The 17,685-nt window shown below is 41.7% G+C and overlaps 1 protein-coding gene across 1 annotated transcript in view; it reads right to left on the bottom strand.

The window, feature by feature from the left end:
- Positions 1–16,520, bottom strand: part of NOC4L (nucleolar complex associated 4 homolog) — a 30,455-nt gene extending 13,935 nt beyond the window's left edge. The window contains exons 1-12 of the mRNA XM_040347710.1: positions 16,337–16,520; positions 14,714–14,834; positions 14,205–14,311; positions 12,448–12,555; positions 9,223–9,369; positions 6,577–6,676; positions 4,889–4,923; positions 4,728–4,778; positions 4,066–4,177; positions 3,516–3,576; positions 3,300–3,410; positions 3,051–3,214 (exon numbers count right to left, since the gene is read on the bottom strand). Coding sequence (XP_040203644.1) covers positions 3,051–3,214; positions 3,300–3,410; positions 3,516–3,576; positions 4,066–4,177; positions 4,728–4,778; positions 4,889–4,923; positions 6,577–6,676; positions 9,223–9,369; positions 12,448–12,555; positions 14,205–14,311; positions 14,714–14,834; positions 16,337–16,483 — 1,264 coding nt within the window. The 5' untranslated portion in view covers positions 16,484–16,520. The remainder of the gene's footprint in view (positions 1–3,050; positions 3,215–3,299; positions 3,411–3,515; positions 3,577–4,065; positions 4,178–4,727; positions 4,779–4,888; positions 4,924–6,576; positions 6,677–9,222; positions 9,370–12,447; positions 12,556–14,204; positions 14,312–14,713; positions 14,835–16,336) is intronic.
- Positions 16,521–17,685: the final 1,165 nt, after the last annotated feature.

Below are 17,685 nucleotides of genomic sequence, written 5' to 3'. Positions count from 1 at the left end.
CAGAGGGGGTTAATTTCAATTAATAGCAAAGCAGCTGCAACCGATTACATTTGTTGCACCTATGAGACGACCTCCAAAACAGGAATGTTTTTTCAGGTGGAGGTGTCTGACATTTTTTTCCCCTACTCATCTTTTCTGACTGTTTTTCACTAGTTTTGCATTTGGCTAGGGTCAGTGTCACTACTGGTAGCACAAGGCGATACTTGGACACTATAAAGGTTGCACAGGCAGTCCAACTCCTCCAGGATGGCATATCAATACGTCATTGCCAGAATGTTTGCAGTGTCTCCCAGCACAGTCTCAAGAGCATGGAGGAGATTCCAGGAGACAGGCAGTTCCTCTAGGAGAGCTGAATAAAGCGGTAGAAGGTCCTTAACCCATAAGCAGGACAGGTATCTGCTCCATTGTGCAAGGAGGAACAGGGTGAGCACTGCCAGAGCCCTACAAAATGACCTCCACCAGGCCACTGGTGTGAATGTCTGACCAAACAATCAGTAACAGACTTCATGGGGGTGGCCTAAGGGCCGACGTCCTCTAGTGTGCTCTATGCTCACTGCCGGAAAACTGTGGAGCTCGATTGGCATTTTCCATTGAACACCAGAATTGGCAGGTCCGCCACTGGTGCCCCATGATTTTCACAGATGAGAGCAGGTTCCCCCTGAGCATATGTGACAGACGTGAAAGGGTCTGGAGAAGCTGCAGAGAACTTTATTCTGCCTGTAACATCGTTCAGCATGACCGGTTTTGGTGGTGGGTCAGTGATGGTCTGGGGAGGCATATACATGGAGGGACGCACAGACCTCTACAGGCTACACAATGGCACCCTGACTGCCATTAGGTATCTGGATGAAATCCTTCAAACCATTGTCAGACCCTACGCTGGTGCAGTGGGTCCTGGGTTCCTCCTGGTGCACAAAAATGCCCGGCCTCATGTGGAGAGAGCATGCAGCCAGTTCCTGGAAGATGAAGAAATTGATACCATTGAATGGCCCCCACGCTCACCTGACCTAAATCGCCAGGTTGCACCTCAGTCTGTTCAGGAGCTTGGTGATGCTCTGGTCCAGATCTGGGAGGAAATACCCCAGGACACCATCCGTCGTCTCATTAGGAGCATGCCCCGATGTCAGGCATGCATACAAGCACTTGGGGGCCAAACAAACTACTGAGGACCATTTTGAGTTGTTGCAATGAAATTTCAGCAAGATGGACTAGCTTGCTGCATAATTTTTTCACTTTGATTTTTGGGGGTATCTTTGAATTCAGCCCGCTGTAGGTGGATAATTTTCATCAAAAGAGGTGCCATCCTTTCATTGCCAACACATTACCCAGTCCATATCAGTATAGATATCCAGCATGAGATTTTTGCCCGTTGAGATCTGATATGTTTTCAAAGTGTTCCTTAAATTTTTTTGAGCAGTGTATATGATGTATTATTCTCTCGATTAGTGAATGTTTTTCAATCAATTGGAGATTTCTCTCATCACTGTTTCAGCCAAACACTCATATCTGTAGCCCACAGTTGTAGATCAGGTAGAGTTCCTCTTTATATAAAATTTAGGAATAATGCGACCTTTGTTCTTATTGATCCAAATTATTTCCTTTAAAGTATAGTGTTTTTGGTGGATTTAGTCTGTCCTATATAGTTTTAGATGGAGCTTAACATGATTGGTTTTACTCTAAGTGAGTAAGGTTTGGATGTTTTTATCCTTCCTCGCCTGTGGCTGCAGAGGTGAAGGTGAGGCTTGAATGGCCTTCTTCTTATTTCTTTGTCCCTGTCTGCATGAGAGTGAGGTTTGGATGAAATATATCCTTCATCTTAGGACGGGAACGAAAACGAGGCTTGAATGAAGAAATTAAAGTGGAGGCTTGAACTGCCCGTTTTACTTATTTAAAGCGATGGCAGGAAATGACGTTCATGCCCCGGAAGAAGTCCTCTTTATGACGAAAGCAGTCAGGTAAAGAGCTGTTTCCCGCTATTGCATTCCTATGCACATTGCCTGGATGTCCTATATAGCGGCCACCTATTTGTATACAACGCTGGTTTTTATATGAATTAATGTAAGTGCAATACCTTCTATTAAATGAGCTTTTGGGGATTTTACACTATCTGGCATCACTTTCATTTATACAATTGATCTGATCATGGGGTGGATGGAGTCTGGTTTAAATATCCAGCTAATGCCCTTTTTGATCTAAGGACACATCTCCAGCTGAGGACCCCTGCAAAGATTACTACATTAAGCACATTTGACCCTACATAATTAAGGGTCCAGGCTCTCTGTTAAGAGTCTATATTGCTTGTGGTGACGGTGTACGCACAAGGTGGAGGATTTTTTATTTAGCTGTGTTATCACGGATCTGCGATTTCTACAGTTGGACTTTCATATCACTTTATAAGCAATTTTGCTTAGCACACCACCTCCTTTTTTTGTATATGCGATTATTGTGGTTCTATTTCAATTTAGTGCTGCTGGACTATATACACTGTAATGGTTTTGATATCAATGTATTTGTATGATTTTTTCAAATGCGCAGTATTCCTTTTTGTATAAATAAGCGCCTATTGCCGGCAACGGCACCGTCTGAATCTGCACAGCGCTGATAGTAGGTAGTGCAGGAAAACAGTTCCAAACTACTTTTGGTGACTTCGGGGGTGATTTCAGGAACCCGCACAGATGTTTCTGAAATCGCCCCCGAAGTCGGACTGAAATGCCGATTTGAAGTTGTGCAAGTTCAGCTGAACTCACGGGATTTCAAACCCGCATTTCAGTGTAAACCTAGGCTAAAGCACACAAAAACACAGGCAGTAATGAGCGACATTTATACACAATACTACATGTCATAGGGTATCTAGGTATTTTTATGTGGACCCTCCAAGTGTCAATACTTTCTGAATTACTGACCCAGCAAAATAGTTAAAGTAACAAGATTAATAAGACTGCAAAACAACTATTAGCTCAGCAATGGCAGCCTCCAGGTTTCATGACACGATTCTTTTAAAGTGATAAAAGACAGCCCCGACTGTAAAAATATGCAGGAAAATGAGTCACCCCCTAATGCCATAGGCTGATGGACGAGAGGTCGGCAAGCTGGATGCCTCCGGATCAGGTTACAGATGAACGGGATGATCATCAACACAACTTGTGGAGGGGCCGTCAGAGACAGTCGTGACAGACGCTTGGCAAAAGCAGCAACAAGGTACACAGGTAGATGGCTGCAAAATACAATTGTCAAATTCAGACTAGACATATCAACCATCAAGCAGAAAATATGCCATTTATGCAAGTTGTCAAACTTACGTGGAAGAAAGGAACAAGTTGGCTAAATGGAAAAACCTAGCTCGATATTTCACGTGAAACACAGAGGGGTCCAAGAGAGAATAAAGCTTTTTGTAGAAATCTGGGTAATCCCTAAAAGTACATATAGAAAGCATTACCAAAATATGCAATCCTGATTACCCTAAAATGTCAACTATCAATTTTGCTTTAATTTTTTTGACAAGCATTGCTACTTACAGGTTATGCTGATGAATCAGAACAAATAGTCCATTAAGGGCCAGAAGGCTTATAGCTCCACCTAATACAAAGCAAAAATACATAGCATTGTGACAATAACATGGGAACCATCAAATATAAAGTCGCAGGAGACCTAAACCGAGTGGGTAGTTTAGCTTCACCTTCCCCCACCTCTTTTACAATACCAATTTGTAAGTGGTTAGCTTCGTGTCAGTTCAATCATTTTAAAAAACAGGCAACTTGCTAATGTATCCAACTTCCTTTTATTTTTTCTACACTTCTGCTCCCTGCCCTTTACCCCCCCCCCCCCAAATGTCATCTTGTATACAGCTTTTCTTTTTTGTTTTAGGATATGATTTTGTGTATCAGGTAGCCCCTGAAGGGTACCCTTATTTGTTTTTATATGTCAATGATGTTTGTTACACATTATCCCCTTTTTTTCCATGTACCCATATATGCTTCAAACCTTTTTATGCAAAACCATTAATAAAAATATATTCAACCCAAATATAAAAAGTTACATAAAACAAGATATAGAAAATGTATTTACCAATATCGTAGGCCGCTGTAAGGAAATCAATCATCAAGGTGGGCTTGCTCATGTGAGGCAATATAGACTCATGCAAGATTAAAAGCACTTTCTTATACAGACTTAAAGCAAGCTGGAGATGAAAAAAATAAAAGTCAATATTCTAGCAAAAGTTTTATACTCTTCATACTCTAATATTTACAGCCCAACGCCATTGGGCTGTATGCCCAGCATAAAAAAATAAAAATAAACGGGTGATCAAGTCAACTGGAGACAATAGAAAATGTGTTAAATGGCCCTGACCATCATATAACCTTGAAGAAAAGTGGCACTGGACCACAGAGGTCCAGAAGTGAAGAAGAGGTGGGTATAGCAGTAAAACTAGATGTTAACTTTAAAAAGGGTAGTATAGGGTGAAGTTGTTAAAATTGAAGTAGCTTTTCAATGGGGCTTGTAAAAACACCTGGCTGAATATAAACAGAAAAAAAAAAAGAGAAGGAGAAGGTTGTGAAGAGCCTACACCGCTGACTTTTAAGCCCACTATTATCTAATACAGGTCTGAACAGCACTTGAGGAAAAGCTTTTTTTCAGAATTTGGTTATGCCTTATTGACTTTCTACTGCTGGCGTTTTAGTTGCCAGAAACATATAAGCACATAACTTCAAAATGTACTGGACACTTACTTTCTCCCTGAGAAAATTCATCCATACTTTCTCAAACACCCTCTTATGTTCCTAAAAAAAAAAAAAAAGTTATTACATTAGATCATTGATGAAGAGTAATTGTATGTATTTTTTTTTAAAAGGTATTAAAAGAAGTAAAATTCATAATCTAGTCAACTTGCCTTTAATTTTGCTGGCTTCCAGTCATCACATTTCTCTGATCAAGAAACCAGGAAAAAAAAAAAATTAAATTTTAAATCAGAGACTAACCGTACTCAAAATATATGTGGCAACAGCAGTATATATATATATATATATATATATATATATATATATATATATAAAAATAAATCACACACAGATTACCTTAGTATTGTATGATTGCCAAGTAATCAATACCACTTTTTAAAGCCATAATCGTTTGTTTTTTCGGATAGATTGGGGAAGGCTTTGGACAACTAATAAGTGTTAATGGCAGTGTGTATCTTGCTGCTTTTGCCATGATCCTATTCCCCTAATTTTAAAAGTAAAAAAGGGAAAATCACCCCAACAGATTTCACAAACAGGGTTATGACTTATAGGCTGAAATGAGTCAACTGACTTAGGCTGCATTCACACCTTGGCGAACAAAATCGCAGCGTTTTGTCCTGCGAATTGCGGCGAAAAGTAGCAGAATTTTGTACCGCGATTTGCGGCGACAAAATGCCGCGATTGTGAATGCAGCCTTCACCCCCTCTATGGAGATGGTTCACATCTCCTATGCCGAACGCCGCCTGAAAAAAAGGTCCGGGACTTTTTTTCCAGGCGGCAGGCGTACGGCGTGGAGATGTGGTGAACCATCTCCATAGAGGTGCATGTTAAATCATCCCTCTGGCGTCTCGGGGCTGCAGCGGTGTCGCACTACAGGCATATATACGCCTAGGTGTGAACGGGGGCTTAATCTGCATTTGTCCACTGTGGCTATTCAATAAAATGAAGACATTTTAAGAGCAACAACCGGAGTGCGGATCATTTTTTCCCACATTACTCTACTGAGCCAGCGACTGTGGATCAAGCACCTGGGAGCTGTGCTATCTATGCGTTATATGGGTAGTAGCACTGACTTTTCTGTTTATATTTTAGATTCCACAGACACCCTCTGCCAGAAAAACATTAATGTATAGCCAAAACTTTTTTTTAAATGTACGGTGAAAACCCCTGCCTGATTATTTTTTGCTGTGTACGATTTGCATAAATTTCACTTTACTTCCTGTCCCAGAGATGCATTAGGACATTAGATGTCCTCATCACTTGTTCTGGAAACAACGCCAACATTTTTGGATTTCCCAATGCTTTCCGTTTCAGAACTAAACACCAGTACTTAATAGAAGGATAGAATCTCCCTAATGGGAACCCGAGTGGCTAACACTAGACTAAAACAGTCTATCCAAAAAAAAAAAAAAGTTTTAGCTAGAAATACAATTTAATGTTTTCTGTACAAGCCACATAGAGCAGTGGGACAACAATTACTGAACTACAGCAACTTAAAATGAAAATCGTGAACCCTTGAGCACAACCAAAATAGAAAACTAACTAAAAAGGATGAAGGACTAGAGAATCCGGAAACCCGGTGGGGTTGTGAATTTTATCATCAGAGCAAGCCAGTTTCTGGGTTCCCAGACTACTCTACAAGACAGAGGTTATCAACAGGTGTCTTGGTACCGATAGCAACAACATGCTGATGTGAGTTCAGATTCAAATATTACAATGGGCTAGGCCTTTAACAAATAATCTCCTTCTGGAAAGCCATTTTTACATAGTCTGACATGGTCCACTATACATTTAACATAACCAATATCCAAATCAAAGTAACAAATTAATAATTTCTCACCTTTCTGTGTTACCAGGAAATGTGACAATTCATTCTCTACAGGCATATTAATGGATGAGAGAAGGTTAAAGACATTGTTCTGGAATGCAGCAGGGAGAGACTGTAGATTGAGAAACAAGAAATGCAGCATCAGCCATGAGACTCAATTATAACAGTTGGGAAAATTAAAAAAGTAATACTTTAAAGGGGAGGTTCACCCTAAAAACGACTCTTATTACTAGGGTTGTCCCCATACCACTTTTTTAGGACCGAGTACAAGTACCGATACTTTTTTTCCAAGTACTCGCCGATACCGAATACCGATACTTTTTTTTAAATGTGTCCCCAACTGCAGCCATGTCCCCCCACATATGCAGCCATGTCCCCCATATATGCAGCCAGGTCCCACCTATATGCAGCCATGTCCCCCCCTATATGCACCATGTCCCCCCATACCTAGATGCCGCCGCCGCATGGGTTAAATAGCGTGCAAGTATTCTATTTAGGTATCGGGGGTATTTGCGGGAGTACAAGTACTCCCGCAAATACTCGGTATCGGTCCCGATACTGGTATCGGGACAACCCTACTTATTACACTGGCCCCCCACATTACAATACGATTATGCCTATTAGGTTTTTTTTGATGCTGTACATGCCTTGGTACAGCCAATTCACCCGTGGCTTCCGGGTTGCGAGTCCCGCGGGAGTGGGCGTTCCTAACATGCTGGTGATTGACGTTTTGACAAAAAACGAGCTCCCCCCGTCGCTTAAGCTGCGTCACGATTGGCGAAAGGAGCAGAACGGCGAGTCGGCACTATACTGCGCATCGCCGTTCGGCTCCTTTCGGCAATCGTGACGCGGCTTACGCGACGGGGGGGGGGCTCGTTTTTTGTCAAAACGTCAATCACCAGCATGTTAGGAACGCCCACTCCCACGGGACTCGCAACCCGGAAGCCACGGGTGAATTAGCTGTACCAAGGCATGTACAGCATAAAAAAAAAACTAATAGGCATAATCGTATTGTAATGTGGGGGGCCAGTGTAATAAGAGAAAGTCGTTTTTAGGGTGAACCTCCCCTTTAAGTGAAGATAATGATCATTCATGTTATTCTCTTGATGTGTTGCTATGCTTCTGGCCTAACGGTTATTTGCCTTTATATGCTTATTTCATAGTAAAAAAATATAATATATATATTTTCAGCTCAAAGAGCAGTGCTTCTAAAATAACATACGGTTAAGAGATTAAAGTATCAAACCCAGACTATGAAAAACTCTCGTTGTTACATGCTACAAACCTGAGTGTTCGTACTCACAAAGCCACTAAAGCATTTGTTTTATGTAGAGCGAAATATTCCTGGTTGACCCTGCCTTCAGCTACCCCTCCCATATTTTCTGTGTCTCCACTGCAGGTTGATATTGTGTAGACCAGCTGGTGTCCTCTATGGAGCATGCTCAAATTTAAGCTAATTTCCTCCTTTTTTTCATCCGAGCAGCCCACATGACTATAGAAAAAATATACTTAGGGGGGCACACCCTAAAAATGCTATACATCCAAGATGGTGCTGCTATAAGACCAAAGACGGTACAAAACAGATTATAGCGCACACATGCAAAAATTACATTTATCCTGCAAGGGTAGTTAAACACACCTGAACTTCGGGGTACTTTGTCGCAGTAAGTGGGCTTAGCACTATATGACCATATAGTGCAGGGATCCTCAAACTATGGCCCTCCAGCTGTTGCGGAACTACACACCCCATGAGGCATTGTAACACACTGACATTCACAGACTTGACTAGGCATGATGGGAATTGTAGTTCCTGAACAACTGGAGGGCCATAGTTTGAGGACCCATGATATAGTGTGACCAAACCCCCGTATTTTTGAATATTTTCAGGTGTTTTTTAACTAGCCCTTGCAGGAAAAATGTAATTTTTGCATGTGTGCACTATAATCTGTTTTGCACATGACTATAGAGTCACACATGTGGGCTTTTATGCAGTGATAAATGACAGCTCCCTCCCTCCTCAACGTCGTCCTATTGCTAAACACTATGGGGGCGGGATATAGTATGCCGATTGATTACATTCACCAAGAAACTCACAAAACAATTATGTTTAATACTGATTTATATTAAAATTATCTGCAATACCCACAAAGTACTGTATTTATTGGCGTATAGCACTCACTTTTTTACCCTGAAAATAGAGGGTAAACTGTGCCTGCGTGTTATACACAGGGGGCCGTGGAAGTTTTTTTCCTGAAACGGCCCTTTTAAAGTTAGGGTGCGTGTTATATGCCTGTGCAAAAGGGGGGGGGGGGGGGAGCCTTGGATGCAGATGCTGGCTGAACAAAATGCTGGTGTCAATCACCTCTGACCCCGCCTACACCTTATTAATGCTCAAAAACAAAATCACAATCAGGGCTGGAAAGACACAGACCACAATGTAGAGAGCATACATCAGAGTAATAGAAGCCTCTCCCAAAGATCTTTCCCTGAAGAGGTCAAAGAACAGGTAAAGATCGTATGACCCCACAACAACACTGCAGAAATAAGGATTTAAGAGAAAAAAAAACTAAATACAGTGGTATAATGTATGTGAATGAATGACAATTAACACTTGTCCGTTTAGTATCACTTTAAACCAAAATCAGGATCAAGCCTTACTTTGGTATTCTGATGCACTCTTGCAATGTTTTCATTAATCAAAGACATGGTGTAATATCTGACATCATCATATTCCAGATACTCCTGAAATCTTGTTATTAAAGTGGAGGAATCCTTGTCTTCTGGTAGTAGGCTAGTTACAACCAACTAAAAAAACAAACAAGTAAAACAAAAAGTAAGAATAGGACTAAAAAAAAAAAAGTAAGAGTAATTATCACATAGAATATACCAAAACTACCTTGATGACTTCAACAACAAAAGAGCAACGATATTCATCATCATACATTTACATTGTGTGCTTAGTGGCAAAATAAATCTGGCATGCCAATCCTTCGCATTCCCATTGTGTCTCAACTTCCAGCCTGGCAAGCAGTTGCACAGCAGTAACCTCCCTCCGATTAACATGGCTTCTTCTTTGGACATCACATTCACTCTTCAACATGGGTTCTCACCTCTAGTATATCCCCCTATAAATCTGTAGGATAGGCAATGTGAACCTAAAAAAGGTTACCAGGGGCTCTGCAGCCAGGAACCTCCATCAAGAATGGAAAAGTGCCCCTACAAAAAATGTCAACATTTCATATTCCTGAAATGTACCTGCTGTACCATATACTTGTGAACATGTATCAGTTTTTTTTGTATCACTTGTGTGAAATACAGTGTTCCTGTCAGTTCCTATGCTTTCCTATTAAAAACTGACCATGTGAGGCATGATAGCATAGTGTGGTCAGTTTTCTGTCTGTGCTGGCTTCTGCTCTCCTTCAGTGATTAAACTTGTGCTGACACACACCCAAAGTGCAGCCATTCACTGAGATAAATGTGCTGCTGTTTCTCCCTGTCCACCTCTGAGCTCCTTATACAGCTGAGAACAGATGGTATGTGATTACATACATACATACATACATACATACATGAAAAAAATTGTTTGAACAAGAGGGTCAAACCAAAAAGAAGGACTATAAGGGAATACACCTGACTAAATAATTATTCAAAAGTAGAAAAATTTTAATTAAATATTAATAATACATTTTCTTTTTTAAAAAATTAATTCTCCCTGTCAGACAACACCCGTATACATAGCGGGACATATGTAAAAATAAATGGGATGGGTGATATATATTTTTTCTGCTCACCCATTTGAAACATATGACATATGATGACAGCTATTGTTATTTAATTTAGATACATTTGATGTGAATCACTTACATCTTTTCCACACAGGTTTAATTTACCCCTATATCATCAGCCAATTTATTTCTGTTATTTTTAACATAGAGAAAATATGTAATGATACATAGAAGACAGGAAAATTATCCATGCCAATATGACGCATGATATATATTTTTCTCCCTTCGTGTACTCTATCTTTGCGGATAGATGAATATGTGAGCAAAGACTTTGCTGCGTGGGCATTGAGTGCTGATCAGAAACACATGTCTATACAATTACCATTGTCCTTGTTTTTTTCTTTTTCTTTCCTCTTTTCTCAATTAATTAATCAACGATTGCAATCAGGGAAGGACACTATAAAGAGGAAACCCTGATGTGCATTGATACGCCCAGAAGAAGCTATGCATTGATCATGCGAAACTAGTCGGCGAGGATCTTTTTATTTTGACCATCCGGTTATCTTGCAGATTTGCATGTCTGTGCGATTCTCATACGATGAGGCTTAAGAAGCTGTCTGAGACTGTATGACAAATACAACTGAGAGCAGAGCTAAAACTACAGGCAACCATTGAAGGATATAGAACATGATTTGATTCCCATTTTAAATCCACGGATGTGAGTCTTTGGGGATAACAGCAAAACCAGCTATAAAGCTAATCACTGCAATAGTGAATGACACACATGAAGTAATATCTTCAGAGTATGATGACATCAGCTGGTCTGTGTGCGCTATCTTTACTTGAACAGATCCCCCTACATGATTGCAAACGCCTGGAGAATTCCTCTCAACCAGCTTGGCTGGACACACAGACGCTGCGATCTTTTCTGTGGACTACAATCACGAACGGCAGAAGCAAACACCTGAATGTTCCAGGACTGGTAAAGTACCCACTGTGAATTAATGCTCTTCTCTTTTATACTTTATGAGAACGCATCCTTTGGAAAATATTGAAATCATATGCTGGACTTTCAGGGACCCCCTTGAAATATATGTGGGTCTGTCTGCCTTAGGAATCCAATCCTCTCTAGACATTGTTGCAATCACTGCACTTTCACTCTGTAAGGACGTATACAGGTAGCTTCCTGTCCCTTATTACTAATTTTTTTCAAGATTTGTGAATATCCATCAGCCAGATTTGCTTTATATCAACCAGCAGAGATACAATATCCTTGGTTTGAATCTATATGTAGCGGAGTACATTCAACATCAATTACATGAGGATATATACACAGGATTTCCTGCTCCCTCCTTGATTGCTATAAGATTGCCACATTGATTCCTCTTCCTTCTATCTCTGCCACCTCTGGTTTCTTATCTCTCTCAACAGCTCGAGCTTCAGATGAGACTGGAGGGATAATATATTTTCTTTACTTTTCAATAAATTGCTTTATTGGTTTATTTCATTCAGGGATTTCCCTGCAATATATATCCATCCAAACTATCTGATATCAGGATTGCCTTTATGTTTATATGTTTTGAATATATTTTTTCTTTATTGTTAGTATGTGGAGGCTGCCCTGCTGGTCTCAATATACCCTATAGTTGGTGAACCGCACTGCAGCCAATCTTTTAATAACCTTGTTCCTTATCCAATCAAGTTCTTCCATTATATGTATTATTAATATTTAATTAAAATTTTTCTACTTTTGAATAATTATTTAGTCAGGTGTATTCCTTTATAGTCCTTCTTTTTGGTTTGACCCTCTTGTTCAAACAATTTTTTTCATATATGCAATTATAGGACTGGAAACCTGACTTATTTACATATATAACAACTACAAGCCTCATATCTTTATATCTACTACATACATACACACACACACACACACACACATATATATATATATATATACACACACACATACATACATACATACACACACACACACACACATATACACACATATATATATATATATATATATATATATATTACTGATTTATACATAGAAACAACAGCGTAAAACATCAGATTTCCAGGTCTTATGCACATCTAAACAAAAAGAAAACAAACATTTCATAAGTTGGTTCCACAAGCTAAAGGTTAAGCTTACTTTTAACAGTGGACGTGAGAAACGGTAACCATCTTTCCATTTGGCAGCTTCCATAGGGAATTTCCCTTCTAGCACAATAAATTTCATAAGAACGCACAATGAAAGTTCCTGAAGAAGAGTAGGAAAAAGTCAGGAGACAAATTATATATAGAGTTCATTTTTCAAGAGCGAGCCAAGCTATAAAAACACACACTAAAAAAGTGACACCAATTTCTATCACTGCTTATGAAAAATTAGTGGTTTATGATCTCATTAGGTCATCAGTAGTGTTAAGCGAACGGTTTGGCCTAAGAATGAGTTCAGGCAGAACATTGGCTGTTAGCCCGTTCGGGGGGGGGGGGGGGGGGGGGGGCGGTGGGACACCCAAATTTGTAGGACGCTTGGCGTTCGTCGAACGTGCTGCACAGGGCAAACTGTGCCTGCATGTTATACACAGGGGCCTGTGGAACTTTTTTTTCCTGAAACGTCCCTCTTAAAGTTAGGGTGCGTGTTATACGCCTGTGCGTGTTATACACCGATAAATACGGTAAGTCATTGTCAAAATCTGTGTTTGTATTACTTTCTTGGTGAATGGGCAGGGGGGGGAGGGGGGGAGAAGGGGGCACACGCCCTTGTTAAATGGGGCATCCAGATTGCAATAAGCCCCCCGCCTGCAGACCATCACAACCACAGCCCTGTGTTGTGGGGAAGAGACCCTAGCCACCATCAACATGGAATCAAGGAAATTTCGGGGTATGGGGCCGAGCCCCCTGCCCCAAATACCAGACCTGAAGAGTCTGGTATGGACTGGGGGGGCCCCAATGGCATTTAATTTTTTTAAATAGCCAGGTGCCAGCAATTGCAACCGCAATTAAATGCGATTTTACCTTTTTCTTTACAAATGACATTTTGCTGCAGCATGATCTATACATGCCACAGATGCGCCACTGTAGGCAGACTAAGGGGACCTCCCTGGCACTATATTTAAAGGAATTTTACATTTTTATTGTTGCACTTTAAGCATCATTAAAATCACTGCTTCTGAAAAAAAAAAAAAAAACTAGTGTTTAAAAACTGTTTTTTGCATTGATACATGTCCCCAAGGGCAGTACCTAGACCCCCATATCATTTTTATGGCCAATTAATTACTTCAAAATGGGCACTTTGGATTTCTCCATGTTCAGCTCCCATAGACTGCAATGTAGTTTGCTTTTTTGGGCAGAAATGATTCCCCGTTGAGAAGTTCTGCTGCAAACCAAAAGGGGTTGTTCGGCCCATCTCTAGTCAGCAGTCAGGCCCCGTACACACGTCCGAGGAACTCGATGTGCCAAACTCGTCGAGTTCTGTGTTGAAGCCACCGAGGATCTCGGCGGGCCGACTTTCCTCATTGAACAACGAGGAAATAGAGAACATGTTCTCCATTTGGCCCGACGAGTTCCTCGTCGGCTTCCTCGGTGAAAAGTGTACACACGACCGAGTTTCTCGGCAGAATCCAGCTCCGATCGAGTTTCTGGCTGAATTCTGCCGAGAAACTCGGCCGTGTGTACGGGGCCTCAGAGGGATTTCATTATCACATAATGACATTTTTATCTCAAGACTCCCTGTGAGTGTGAACTCCTTTATTCTTCCATAGAGTGCATGCTCCATCACAGTTAGAACACAGAGACCAGTTGCAGTTCTTGTCTAATAGCTTGCTCAAGTGCAGTAAGAAATCTCTATACCCGTCTCACTCAAGAGGCTATCTGCCCAGCTATACCCACATGAAAAAAAGTTCTCACCTGAATTTGAAAAGAATTGTGATGTAGCAGGTCCACCAAACAGGAGACACAGCTATTGTAGCGGTGCCTCATCCATATCTTGTATTTCTCCTCTGCACCCATAGAATCTGTTCACACAAAAACCAGGGACACCGATTATTTACCAGGATTACATCATTCCAGTGTATCTATATAGCAACTGTCTGCCTGCTTATGCCACCCCATCGAGGGCTCAAAAGTCAAGCTAAGTCGGACTACCCTTTTCCGGACTTGAAACTTAATTTATTTAAAACTATATTTATTTTGTATTTGTAGACCCTAAAAACAAAATTCCATTTTCGTCTGTTAAATACACCACTGAAATAATGATATGATTATTTTGATATGTTTCAACAATTTGGCAGTACATGGGTGGTACCAGCCAGAAACAAATTTCTCACATTGGTAACATTAAGTCCACTGTACTTTGTTGTCCCTTGGTAATTTATTCACAGAAGAGCAGGATACACAACGTTGTGGGATCTCCTTACCTGGAAGGCTTTCATCTTCAGAGGGCAGGCCCCCAATATGAAGCTCTCCTTTCTCCAGCATAGATTCAAAAAGTTTTGAACACGTTCGGATTGCTGCTTGAACATTTCCATCATTTTCGGACTAAAAAGAGCATGAAAAAAGCATATTAGCCAAGTTTTATCTTAATGCATTCTATGTGCAGCCACCCCCCTAATACTTACCTTATCTTCTCCATCCAGCAATGTTGGCAAAAGTCTTGGCTCTCCAGGAGAGAGTGCCTGCTCATAGTGTGTATACACACACAGTGCCTGCTCATAGTGTGTATACACACACAGTGCCTGCTCATAGCGTGTGTATACACACACACAGTGCCTGCTCATAGCGTACACACACACACAGTGCCTGCTCATAGCGTGTGTACACACACACACAGTGCCTGCTCATAGCGTGTGTATACACACACACAGTGCCTGCTCATAGCGTATACACACACACAGTGCCTGCTCATAGCGTATACACACACACAGTGCCTGCTCATAGCGTATACACACACACAGTGCCTGCTCATAGCGTATACACACACACAGTGCCTGCTCATAGCGTATACACACACACAGTGCCTGCTCATAGCGTATACACACACACAGTGCCTGCTCATAGCGTATACACACACACAGTGCCTGCTCATAGCGTATACACACACACAGTGCCTGCTCATAGCGTATACACACACACAGTGCCTGCTCATAGCGTATACACACACACAGTGCCTGCTCATAGCGTATACACACACACAGTGCCTGCTCATAGCGTATACACACACACAGTGCCTGCTCATAGCGTATACACACACAGTGCCTGCTCATAGCGTATACACACACACAGTGCCTGCTCATAGCGTATACACACACAGTGCCTGCTCATAGCGTATACACACACACAGTGCCTGCTCATAGCGTATACACACACAGTGCCTGCTCATAGCGTATACACACACAGTGCCTGCTCATAGCGTATACACACACAGTGCCTGCTCATAGCGTATACACACACAGTGCCTGCTCATAGCGTATACACACACAGTGCCTGCTCATAGTATGTGTGTACACACACTGTGCCTGCTCATAATACACACACTGTGCCTGCTCATAGTGTACACACACACTGTGCCTGCTCGTAATACACACACTGTGCCTGCTCGTAATACACACACTGTGCCTGCTCATAGTGTACACACTGTGCCTGCTCATAGTGTACACACACACTGTGCCTGCTCATAGTGTACACACACACTGTGCCTGCTCATAGTGTACACACACACTGTGCCTGCTCATAGTGTACACACACACTGTGCCTGCTCATAGTGTACACACACACTGTGCCTGCTCATAGTGTACACACACACTGTGCCTGCTCATAGTGTACACACACACTGTGCCTGCTCATAGTGTACACACACACTGTGCCTGCTCATAGTGTACACACACACTGTGCCTGCTCATAGTGTACACACACACTGTGCCTGCTCATAGTGTATACACACACTGTGCCTGCTCATAGTACGTACACACACACTGTGCAGTCAGGCTTGGAGGTTGTATCTATAATGCAGAGACAGCAACACGTGTCATGTTATCCCTCACCTCTAAATATTCCAAGATATCGAACACAGAATTAGCATTAGCCCGACTCTCTAGAACCGACGCGAGCTTCGACTCCAGCTCATTCCTTGCCGATTCCCCGTCCACTCCCCGAGCCCTTTTAGCACGCTTCCCCATGCGCGCTGCCATTTTTCCGTCTGCTCACGTGTGAAAAAGAGAAGCCGACCGGTATTTCCAGCGCGCATGCGTGCCCAGCAGCACCATCTCCTACCCCATCTAGTGGTGAAAGAAGAAGTTGCAGTGTTCTTTTCTGGATTGAACTCGTTGTAGTGAGAGAACAATAGGCGAAGCAGTGCTGTGTTCATGCACCAGTTTATTTGCATTTTGGCTTACTGTGGTGTTTACCGCAAAGTAATTTTTTTAATGATTTTTTTATTGCATGCTTACATTGGTGCAGCTTGGCACAGTGTAAGTATGTATATTTCATATCTGTTGGTCTTAGGGTTGCCACTTTTTTTTCAAGTTAAACCCAAACACTTTAGCGGTGCACAGCAATTTTTCTTTACAAACTATATATTTTTTTGCGATTAAATAACATTTTAAATCATATGAAGTTAATCACAAAAGTTCCCCTTTACATCAGAGTCTACAATGTTGCCCCTTACATCAGAGTTCCCAGTGTTCCCCCTTCAAAGAGGGGTTCCCAGAGCATCCTTTATGTCAGAGCCCGCAGAGTTCTCCCTTACATCAGAGTTCCCCTTTTACATCTGAACTCGCAGAGTTCCTTTAAAGTGTAAGGGGGGTGGACTCTGCAGGCAATTAAAAAAAAAGGCCCTTTAAAAAAAATTGAAAAAAATGTCCTTTAAGTGCACTGTGTTCAGGCGCCGGACACAGCGACAATGGGAAGCCCCTAAGTTATGCAATCACACTTCATTTGCAGGCTTTTGAGTTGGCTTGTGGCGCAATCCATCGCGCCAGACAATTTCCGCCCACCCGTAGTATCACTTAACGCAGCGGTGCTTTTTTCTCCGAGTTAAGACATCACTTCCAGTCTCCCTGTGCCAGTGGTAAACCGGAAGTGATGTCAGAAGCTCAGTGGAACGCACGGCCCGAGCGGAGCTGGTAAGTAATCATCACTCTCCCTCCTGCTCAGCTGTCTGCTCTCCATGGCACTAACATAGAGAGAACGTAGAAATCTGCTCCATGCAAATATACCATATACACTGTACGTAGGAATGGCATGATCTCTGGGAATAATCCAGTCCAGCAATCCATCTATATTCTCTTTGCTGGTAAAATAAGAAATGGGGTGTGAATGCAACAAGTGTTTGTTTCCCGGAATTAATTATAAATCATTAACGGTGAACAGAAAGCTTGTTAGAGATGTCTAG

This window comes from Rana temporaria, chromosome 1 (assembly GCF_905171775.1).
Source record: "Rana temporaria chromosome 1, aRanTem1.1, whole genome shotgun sequence".
In the NCBI taxonomy this organism is placed as follows: Eukaryota; Metazoa; Chordata; class Amphibia; order Anura; family Ranidae; genus Rana; species Rana temporaria.
The sequence above is the reverse complement of the archived record's forward strand: the minus strand, read 5'-3'. Positions and strand labels throughout refer to the sequence as shown.